Below are 12,434 nucleotides of genomic sequence, written 5' to 3'. Positions count from 1 at the left end.
TTTTTGACAGTTTTGTTATGATTTTGTTTATATGTTTTACAGAAGAGATATTATATACGTTGCTGACTCTATTTACACTCTCACCTCAACATGGATACAATTAAATAATCATAACAATAGTAAAAAAAATAAAAAAAATGTTATCATCGAGCAAGTCACAATATATTTCTATTGAGTTTAAACATTTGCACTAGACGTTAACATTATAAGTGTCACAATAATCGTCAAACAAATTAAACAACCATTAAAATTATATTTTGAGTAATGATATTAAACAACTGCAATAAAAACTAAAAGAGTAAACTAAAAAGACTAGACTAACAAGAGATTTTAGTTTTTATTGCGGTTTTTATTGATATTGCCTCTATTCTGATTATAATTTCGTCTGTACATAATAAAAATATCCGTAGGTAATAAAAGGGTGAATTATTTGTAAAATACACGTGCGGGTTATAATAACTCACAACCTGGAACATTTTATAAAATACAGATGGAGCGGAAAACTCTATCTTTACACATTTCACTAAAGGCTCCACATCTAGCAGCTTTCTAATACAACTTTACGCTATTTTATGCTCCTGCATCAAATTCGTTATCGTTATCAAAATATTTATCAGAGATGCGCACGCGCATACATTTACCGTGCACCTAACCTAAAACAAGCAGTCGCGTGCCGACCGCCAAAGACGGCGGACGTGTTTTGTTTTATTTAAAAAATACCTCGTGGACTGACCGCGTGCATCACAAAGTTATAATTATGGTGAGTGGGATATTCTTATTATTAGACTGTGCACTTAATACTAACACAAAAATTGTAATAGTTTTTAAATATTATAAATTTTAAACATGATGCAACTGAAATAAGAAACAAGCGCTTACAATAGCAGTGTATGTACCGGCAAAAAAAACGTTTCCAGTTACATTATAACTGAAATCGTTTATGTCTTAATTAATTGCACTAATATTCACGCGATGTTGAATTCAGTGAACCATATCTTAATAACATAATTTAATATGGTACTATTTAGTAAACATTCATCAGCGTCATCAATTAAATAAAAAGAACTATTAAAAATTCAAGCCTATTTCGCTTTTTCTTTTATGAATTAAGTTACATAATTTGATAGGATTTTAATAGCAATAGTAAGTTTTTGATTGTATTGTAAATATGTTAAAATTGTAAATAAACTGCATTGACATCAAAAAATATTCTCCTTGGTACGTGTTCTTCAAATTGCCAACACGTGCATAATTATCTTGAGACGCGACATTTTCACGCGTTCAACTCAGCACTAAATATGATTTTCATCAAATAATAAAGTGATGTATTGATATTATCAGGTGTTATTAAGCGACGTAATACCTTGTGTATTACCTGATAAGAGATTGTTAATAGAGCAACATATAATTGAATAAATGAGCACTCTATTTATTTGAAAGAGCAATTAGTCGATATTAGAAATAAAAAACAGATGGCAACTATTCTAAAGTGTACTGGCATTCACATTTAAGTGGTTGGAAAATAAATGCTGAATAGATTTTTTCGTTTTGAAGTTATATGCAACAAAGTCCACCTGTATCCTAAATAAGGACAAATGTTTTGGAGATATGATAATATAGTTTTATCGCAATACTCAATATCGCAAATTAAATATATAAGGCCAGCAATTTTTTCATTTCAAATATTTTTATTGTTCTATGTATTGTATTTTTATTTTTATTGTTCTAATAATAGAACGCGACATCCCTTTCTTTGTAACTGTCAACTGGTAGATATTTGTGAAAACGCGTGGTTATTTTAACAATATTTCGTTTGCAAGTGTACTTTTGCGATGTTAATCAATTCACAACTCGATTGTTCAATTGTTCTGAATAAATAACAGTTTTGTAGGAACTGTGTAATGACCGTTAGAGGTTGAATATGGATTCAATAGTCTCATAGCATAAATCTTAAGTTAAATCAATTATTATGTTTACTGCGTTTTGTAAACTCAAAAAAAACAGTTCCTGAAAAACACGATTTAAGTATTATACAATAATAAATAACAATACAGGGTTTATACTCCGTATTTTTTTATTGGTGATCAAAATTGTGTGGTATTTCATGTACCTTTTATTATTGTTATTGCTCAATATTGGTGTATGTTCACGTTAATTATTGATAAAATTCCAGGAATGGAGATATAAGTGGTAGCTAAAATATATTATTTTATAGTCTATGTTGTAACATTCGAGAAAAATGGCTAAGTTTAAAACTATTTAGTATATACCTTGCTAAACTATCCACCCCTTGCTTTAACTGATGAGTTTTTAAAACACGGCTATCAATTCGTGGTAATTTTTATGGTTTAAAGTAATCATAGTATGGCATTGTGTCATGTTTTTACTCAGAAATTGTAAGGGTATACTTTAAACAATAGCTTTCTCTATTGCTATTTAATACTTCAAAAAGTCGTGAATGAATAGGTAACGGATGTTAGAATCAATGATGTTTCGTTTCTATCCAATTTGTTTAACTAGGTACCTGCCAGTTTTGATATTCATTTCGTCTCGTTTATTAACAAATTTTTGTACATTCAAAAGCATACTTTAAGATTATGAATAAAATATGTCAATAGAAATACGGAACAATAACCATGCTTTTATATTATCCTGAAACTTTACAAGGGCTAAAGTTTTGCAAATAGTTCTACTACATACTTTTATAGTATTATTATATACAAAGTCGCTTTCCGCCGTCTGTGTGTCTGTATGCATAGATCTTTAAAATTACGCAACAGATTTTCATGGGGATTTTATAGATAGAGTGAATCAAGAGGATAGTTTATATGTATAAAAGCATTGAAAAAAATAGGGGAAAGCGATTTTACTGCGTATTAAACAAAAAACCAATAAGGTAACAGGTATACGAAACCTAATATTTAAAATAATGTACACGATAGAGCATCTATGTTGAAATAATGACTGTTTTAAAAAAGATTTGTGTGAAAAGGAATAAGGCTGACTCCTTTATGGTCCTACATTAAACTAAGCAAACAACAAATCTGAATAGAAGTCATAAAGACAAGATAAGAAAAATACGTTTAAGATTCTCATTCTTCGAAAATATTTGTTTTGGAATTAAGAAGAACAGCCTATTACATGGCAAATTAATTCAATATACCATTTCTAAAATCAAAATCTCAGTAAACAAAAGAAATATCAAGAGTAGGTACACAACATCACGGCAATGAGTGTCTTCTTAGAAATTGACAGCAAAGCAATTAAAACTGACACCAACATGACAATGAAATAATTAGCACAAAATGATAAAGACATTAAAACAATTGCTATTTGAGATAACGTTTGTCACAAAGCGTCTTCCAAAATATGTAACAGTCGTCACTAAAACTAATCTAAGAATATAGCCTACAAATAACATGCAAACGAAGATTGTGTGTTTGCTGCTACTAATTTAAATGATATCAAAGCCTTATAATTAACCTGTGATGGTATTATCACCTGCAAGATTCTATCATAAGCAAATAAACCCTTTATCCCTACTAATATTATATATGCGAAAGTAACTCTGCCTGTCTGTCTGTTACGCTTTCGCGCCTAAACCACTGAACCGATTGATGAAATTTGGTAGACAGAACTGAACATGGAAAAGGACATAGGATACTTTTTATCGCGAAAAAATGGTAGAAGGGGTTGAAATAGGGGATGAAAGTTTGTATGAAAGCTCGTTATTGTCATTTCGATTTAGATGAAGTTTGGTACAAAGATGAAGCTGAACTTAGGAAAGGATACTTTTTAGAACGTTCGGTTTTAGGTCTAGCCGTTGGGAAAACCATATAGGCTACTCCTTACCATGTCGCGCGATATAACCGAGCTCCACGCGGGCGAAGCCTCCGGCAGAAAGCTAACATAAAAACCTTATACCTTCTATGCGGTGCGCATAACTTAAATTGCATAAGGAAAAATATTATGAGTATTCTATTTTTTTAAATAAAAATAATGCATTATACATTTTACAGTACTTAAGTACGATTTTTAGGTTGTAGAGTAGTTGATAAACGGATTTAATACGGCTTACACCAGTATTAATTGCATATGATATGATATAATATGACTGCATTATAGCCTTTTTATAACCCTGTGACCCCCCCCCCCCCTAGAGTGGAGACAAATATGCACTGATAATGAAAATAATTAAAACAAAATACTAACAACAAAAACGAAACCGCCTTCAAAATGTCAGTCAAAAGATCAAATTGAAATAGGACCACACGGCCACCACCAGCTTTAAACAAAAGAATCAAGAAAATCGGTTCATCTAGCACAAACACACTGAGGTAACAAACACAAAAAAACAGTCGAATTGAGAAGCTTCACCTTTTTTTCAAGTCGGTTGCAAATGTACAATAAATAAGCCCTAACTCTTATGACGCATTTATAATAAACCAATCGTAATGAGCTACATCAAACACAAATACGAAGTTAACAATAGCCGTATAAAATTGCTAAAATTACACTCAAAATAATAACCTATTGAAACAAATGCGTACTACAATTATATATACTTATAAATTTACATTTGACACGACTTGTTATCAAACCCATTTATGGCCGTAGAATAAAATGGTAATGTTAATTTTCCATTGTTGTATTTTTGTATTAGAAAATAACAGCTGTACCGATTCTGCAACAAGAATATAACAGGTGTACCATGATACCATAAATGCAAATATGCGTATAAAAAGTTGATTTTTCATGATTAATTGGAGATCGCTTCATTTTAGGTGAATTACAATTATCAACTACATTTTAAACTTGTGTGTATATAATATGCATAATCATATGTATATAATTTCTAATGTCTAGAAGTTTTATAGCAATTATATTCTGAACATTACAAAGCGTCTCTGCCCTATTTACTTTATCACAATAAATATCGATCTTTATCACATAAAATATCGATGTAATAATAAAATGCTTGATATGAAACATATCTTTTGTTTATTCGTGTCCAATTATTTACAATTTTATCAGATTAAAATTACATTTTGTTTCCTAGAGATTTTCATCCTTTTTTTTAAGTGAATGCAAATAGAAGATAATATAGTAAATTCGACTCTCTATAATTTTTGTTTAGTGTTTATGTATCACAAAAACGCCGCGAATATTATTATTATTTTTTTATTTATTTGTTCACACCAAATAGAACTTACTATCATTACAGGATCCTAATTCGACAGAGTTCTATTATAAAAAAAGGAAAACAAAACTAAAAAACTATTTCAAACAAAAGAAACAAAACTTTGTTTATCATAGCTTATTTATTACAAAAGCAAAGATTGTATAATAGTACCTTTGAAAATTAGTTTTATCACGTCTATTGAAGCGTTACTGTATTTTTTTGCAAAATATATAGATACTAACTGGACCCTTTACATGCGTTGTACTCGGCCAAAATGTAGCATATGGGCTAATTCAATATCCCGTATCTTTGTACGAAATTTCTTTCAAATTTCTTCCCACTGTTTTGTGCGATACAGTAATAAACATGCAATTCACCATTCCATTCTTCCAACTTTCCCGTTTATAATATTAATGGGATTTCGTCTTTTGCGAAGGATGTCACAAATCACAAAAGTATAGAACCACACCTATATAATACAAATAAAAAAAAATCAACAAACATGTCCGATTAATGAAATAAAACTGCCAAATAAAATTTAAATATTGTTGTAAACAAATATAGTATTTGTTAATCAAATATTTCATTTTCTGCGTATTGTTAATTATCACGAAAGCGTCACTTGCCAGCGAAACACAAATCAAACATATTATATTACACACGATGCACTCTATCAAGAGCTTATTTCAAAATAATCCTGCTTTTATACCTTCATATTCGCTATTTCAATTTCAGTAATTATGCGTCACTAACAAAGCACTCACAAATTTTCCTTTTTTATGCATTACCGCTAAAATGTAAAATGGAGCATGATACAATAAGCCGTCTGACTGCTTTGTCCATCCATACAAATTAGCTCTTTGTATTGAAAGCTCGGATAAAATAACCGACTATTAGACAGAATAATACATTATGTTATTGGAATTGTTTGCAATGTGGGAAAGAATTCTAACGTGTCAGTGCAATTTTATTTATAATACTTTTTTGTTTCTTTTATTATCGTTGTTGAAATTGTTATTTGGTGAAGTGTTTTTGTCCATACCACGTGTTTATGCTGTACGTCTTTTATTTCTTAACGACGTGAGTGATAATTAAAACTTGAAATACAATAAAAGCATAGGTACACTAAAAAGACCTCAATAAAAGAGTTTAGGTACTTAAAAATCACATATACCATACCCTTACAGACTAAAATGATATTTAAAATCTGTCAAAACATAGATAAAAAAACATAACCTACGAATTGAGACCCATCGGTCGTTTGGGATTGTCAGTTAAAATAAATAATAAATGTGACGTATAGCCTCAAGACGCGCTTAAATATCGATGAACCGGTCGCACCGTGATCATAGATCGTTTTTATATTTGACAGTCTGTTTTTATTGAAGTTATAACTAATTCACGGCCATGTCCGACAATCACGGTCACTTAATGTCGATCGAAATATACGCAATCACGCCTCTCCAATTAAACCATTTTTATTTTAATTGCCTCGTCTGCGTTGTGGTTATAAAACTACGACATGTCTATTAGGAATAAAGCAAAATCTGTTTTATGGTATATACGATATATTATAAAACCTAACTATCAACAGAATTTTAACCCTAAAATCAACAGATTTATTTTATAGAAAAAGGAAAACAAAAGTTTTTTCATAGATAAATAAGAACATACATCTAATTTAACTCATGTATTAGAAGTACTTTCGGTGGAATTAACCCAATACATATTATAGCATTTTAACCAAAATATCTAATATCAAAATAATAATAATCACTTAATCAAAATTTTTATGAACCTTATATCTTCAACTTAAAATTAATATCGTTTTCTAGGGGCGATTAAGCATTTGTCGTGAATGGCCATTTAATTACAAAGACATTATTGAAATACTGGCTACATGAAAAGTTTTTTATTATACGTAAACATTAATCTGCTCCTCATTAATTTGCCGACAAAACATATTAAGTAGGGCTCAAATAATATGTACTGTTATCTTTTTCTTCTCAGACTATACAATACAGTCAATGATCGTATTTCTTAATTAGGAAAATCAAAATAATTTTTCAGTTGCTCATTAAATTTTACAGCCAATCATGTCTATATTAATAAAAAAGAATCGCCAAATGTTGCTAAGCGTAAAACTCAATAACGGCTCTAATAATTCGACTTATTTGTCTTTTACGTTTGTAAGAAGGTACAAAGAAGGTTCTAAGGGAGATATAAAACGTACGGGTGAGGCCGGGGCAGAACACTAATTCTACGTAAATAGATTTATGGATATGGATAACATAACTCATCCAAGTATACTATTATTTATTTAATGATCATATCTATCGATATTCATACGTGCGTATTGTTCTATAATAACATATATCAATAACATATAATCTATAATAACATACAGAATAGACTGAACAATATACAACAGAAAGTATTTTGTTAATACAGAAAAGGAATTTTCTGCCTCTTTATAATACTTTTAGTTTTTTTTTTTTTTTGTTTGTGAATTTGTGACGTTGTGCTCTGATAGAACTGAACCGATTTGTTATTGTTATAGTCTATATTTTATTTTAGTTTTATCCCTGATCAACCTGGTAGGAACCGTGACGAGCGAGAGTTTGTACTATTTATATTCACACTAATATATTAACAAAGCATATTAACAATCATTGAATTCAATGCACATAGTTACAAGAGAGTGGTTGCAAAGTCATAGTATACTTACCTGCAAGTAACAAATACAGCGATACATAAAAGTTTTCTACCTTCACGTATTGATTCCTAAGATTCCCACGGTACGGAGGAGACGAGATCGATGCGTCTTACTCAGACTACTGGGTGACCTAGTTTCTGCCACATTTCCTAGAAATTAGCTCCGCCGATGTGCTCTTAAATCTTTTTATTTTTTTCTCAATGTTACAACTACTCAATAGATTACAATTACTATTGTTAATTCGTTCTTTCTTTTAATTAATTGTAACGCCCACGTAATCTGAGAACATAAAAAATTGTGTGGGTTTTTTATGGGTTCAGAATTCAGATAACGCGGAAACGTTGTGTCATTTTTTTTTCTTAATACCTTTTAGTTAAAACAAGCAACAAGTGCCGTCCAAATTCAACTCTGTACTTATGTATTTGTTTCTTTATCATATTATAAACATATAAAATAATAAATATTAAATTTGTACGTAAAAACAATGAAAACGAACAAAAGATATGATGGAGCACCAACCGCGCTGGTGGTTCACCACAATCACGTATGAAAAAAATGCATTACTCGCTTAAGGTTAGGGAATAGGGAAACGGTTGACGACGGTAATAAAGGTATATAATGGGAAGAGCGAGGAAAAGAACACGGGTACACTACGTACCAAATTTTTTTGTTTATAATACATATTTAAAAATATAAGAAAAAATAAAAAAAACGTAAGAATAACTAAACTGTTTGACAAGACAACAAACTGTTTTCAGCGACACACACATACACAGAAAAAATTCAAGGCGTATCAATTTAAAGTACACTCTTAGAATAGAAATCGGTATCTTTACGAGCACGTCTCATTTTGATGGTGTTTTCCTGCTTCAACATGGCTATCGACTAATCTAATTGATTGGCAATCTATACCTTAATTAAGATTCAAGGCCCGTGATAGCTTCTACTTTTGTAGCAAGTCCTGTATTATATTATGTCCGCAATAAATCAAACATAACTTTATATCAATAATGTTATGAATAATAAACAATTACAATTTTGAAACTTAAGAATTAGATTAAATGCTTTCCTTTCATAAATGTAATTAACTCTAATATAATATGCATGTTTCTGTTATTTTTTTTTCGGAGTTGAAACGCTGGATAAATAAATTTACATATGCACTATGCATATATATACAAAGAAACTAGCTTAGGTCAGAAAGTCGGTGGTCCGTATCACACCCTTCTCATTCCATTACTTACAAACCCTTTCCTTATCACATACACTTTAAAAGTGGACAACGGATTCGCAGAGGTCATTCCTCTTGGTCGCGGACGTATTTTAACCAGCTCCTGTGGCCCCTTCACTCAAGTGGCTAGACGGAACACAGTGGGTTTTTGGTCGGTAAGAATCCAACATAACCCACGGCTCCATCCCCGGGGGCCGTGGGTATCTATGCAAGATTTCCCCACTATAAGAAAAATAAATGAGGTCATTCCTCTGCAAATGTTCATGGGCACTGGTGATCGCTTACCATGTTCGGTTTCACACTCGATATAAAAACAAAAGCAGGGTAGAGACAAAATATTTTTTATCGCCATTCCATTATTATGGAATCCCATACTTATCCCATTTTTGTTTAATTTACACTGAATTCTAGTAAGGCAAGAAACTTTTTTTTTATGTCACAGTCAGCAATGGGGCTGGTGGGACGCCTGATGGTAAGCACTACCACCGCCCATGAACATTTGGAGAGGCATAAGGTCCATTGCAGACCTTACGCCTCTACAAATGGATTGCCGACTTTAAATTGGGAAGGGATTAAGAAAGGATTGGCGAGAGGAATAAAGGAAAGGACTGGGAAGGGGAAGGAAAAGGATATGGGCCTCCAGCTCCCCCACTCACCGAACGAAATACAGCAGAATGCTATTTCACGCCGGTCTTCGGTGGGGGTGTGGTACTTCCCCGGTGCGAGCTGGCCCAATTCGTGCCGAAGCGTGCTCGACTACCACATACAAAACTACTGCATGAACATCTTTCAATTTTGAATTCTAATTTAGGCTTATCTGTGGTATCTATGGTATTTCATGTACGTATTGTTCTTTAAATTGATAATACACTTAAATTTTCAGTTCCTTTTCCATATCAAAATAATTCTTATTTTGCTTACGTAATTTAAGTATGAGAACGTGATTGCGAACAATTCTCTATTATTTTTCTTATTCTAAATACTTTTTCATATAATACGTGACAGATAAAAATATTAATTTTAACGGAAAAATACTAGCATGAATATAATATCTACTTCATTAGTAAAAGGAAATATCAAGTAATTGGACGTAGTTATCTTTGTGCAAAAAGTAAGGAAAATACATGAAAAAAAATTGTAAGTGATCCACTCAATGCCACTTACTCGATACAAAACAAATTCATGGCAATTTTAGGTACTTTTATAAAATAAAAACACATTTTAAACTGCAGACTTTTTAGGAATAGACTGCTCGCAGCGGGGAAGATACCACACCTCCACAGAAGATCGGCGTGAAATATTAGCATGCTAGTGTGTTTCGTTCGACGAGTGGGGAATCCGGAGACCCGCATCCTTACCCCTTCTAGTTTTTCCTATTGTTTCTAAGAATTAAACTTGTGTTCACAATTTGTACCTAATTAAAGCTGTCAATTTAAGACAGAAAAGATAATTTAATAACAACCGAGTTCAAATTGTGAGAGTAAGTAAAAAAATCTGATTCTTAGAAAACCTTTTTTGTCGTGTCGATGAGTTTAATTGGTATTTGGCCTTACTCCGTAGGTACTCCGTCACGTCTTTTCGATAACTTCATTGTTCAAGAGAATTTCTCAGAAGCACAAATAGAGAAAAAATTAGTGGCATTCCGCTAGATAATGTTGTTCAAATTTATGACGATTGCTTTGTGTAAAAACAACAGGTATCTTTGCGCGATTCAATTGATAAAAAAATACAGTAGAAATAAAAGTTCACACTTTGAAATGGACTTTAAGAAATTTCTTCATACTTGTTATGATTAATGTTGGAATGCTTATATTCTTTGTGTTTTTGGCAATTAAGTACTTACTTCCCTACAAGTCTAATTTGTTTCTAACAAGAGAAACTAATACCTACTACTGATGAAAGCATAAATAAATTGTTTGATAGAACTACATATGCACGATGCAAATGTATCCCATTTTAAATTCTTTTATTGGATAATATCGAAAGCGCAGGCAGAGGTCGCCCTATGATATCAACATCCGCCAGCAAATTGAATCTCCTTCAAAGATATCATCGATATTAGATTCTATGTCGATCGTAATTTAAAATTCTAGCCAGATTTTAGTTCATGGAAATGTAGTTTTTTATTTAGGTATAGCCTATATGTCTTAATATCATTTATGCAAGTAGTCCGCCCCGGCTTTGCCCGTGGTACATATATATGTCTAGCACTTAGGGATCAATCTGTTGAATATTGTAGGTTATCACACTAATATTATAAATGAAGAAAGTTTGTTTGTTTGGATGTTTGTCCTGAGTTTGTGTTTGTCCTGTCCTGATGAGCTGACTTGGGTAATAGGATACTTTTTATCCCGTTTAATGTTCCCTTGGGATAAAACAGGAATCTTGATATCCGGACGGAGCCGGGACGAGCGTTTTGTATTACATAATAGAATATTTTCAGAAAATTGCATTTATAATAATTAGATACATCCAGTACCTACTGCTATGTAAATTCTAATTAAAAATAGATGCTGAATAAAATTTAAGTGCTAATAAATCATAAAGATACATTCTATATCTATACAAACATGTAATAAAAAGGTATATGTTCAATTTAAACATACATAAAAATGCTACATAATATATTCTTCAATATTTATAGAAATTGGAATAACAATAGGTTAAATGCACGTCATTAAAAGTCGCTATCTTCGTTTCCAGGCCCGCCTATCTCAACTCACAGCGGTGATAGCTGTGGTTATATCCATATCATCTAGCAGTATCGTCACATCACCAAACAAGAAGGATGGCACCTTCGAGCTGCTGATCCTGCACAATAACGACATGCACGCGCATTTCGAGCAATCCTCCCAGCTCAGTGGGGCATGCACAACCGCTGACAGGGACGCTGGAAAGTGCTATGGAGGATTCCCGAGAGTTGCTCATGTGTGAGTATTCCATTTTATTCAACAACCAGACCCAGCACACTGTGTCATTTAGAAAACTCTGGTAATATAAACGTTAATTGTACCACTAAAATTTAAATAACATTTATATAATATTTAAATTTAAATAATATAACGGCAGTGTTTTTGTAACTCTATATACAGGAATTACTAGATTGCAATAAATATTATATACAAGTTACATATGCCAACCCTTTTAAACGTCTTAAGTAATAAGCGCAAAGGAAAGCTGAAGCGGCCATGTCATTGAATGAGAACGCTTTGTTGTGGTAAAAATAAAAACATGTTTCCTATACAGATTAGACCTTTATTACTACAATAAGCCACGGAGCAGGCGATTTGTGCTTACGAATGCCC

At 31.9% G+C, this 12,434-nt stretch overlaps 1 protein-coding gene across 1 annotated transcript in view; it reads left to right on the top strand.

Annotated features, from left to right (window-relative positions):
- The first annotated feature begins 640 nt into the window (after positions 1 to 640).
- Positions 641 to 12,434, top strand: part of LOC119840090 — a 23,763-nt gene continuing 11,969 nt past the window's right edge. Inside the window, exons 1-2 of the mRNA XM_038366597.1 lie at positions 641 to 760; positions 11,833 to 12,059. Coding sequence (XP_038222525.1) covers positions 758 to 760; positions 11,833 to 12,059 — 230 coding nt within the window. The 5' untranslated portion in view covers positions 641 to 757. The remainder of the gene's footprint in view (positions 761 to 11,832; positions 12,060 to 12,434) is intronic.

The sequence above is a fragment of the Zerene cesonia genome, chromosome 5 (genome assembly GCF_012273895.1).
Source record: "Zerene cesonia ecotype Mississippi chromosome 5, Zerene_cesonia_1.1, whole genome shotgun sequence".
Classification (NCBI taxonomy): Eukaryota; Metazoa; Arthropoda; class Insecta; order Lepidoptera; family Pieridae; genus Zerene; species Zerene cesonia.
Note: the sequence above shows the minus strand (reverse complement) of the source record. Positions and strands in the feature narration are given on the sequence as shown.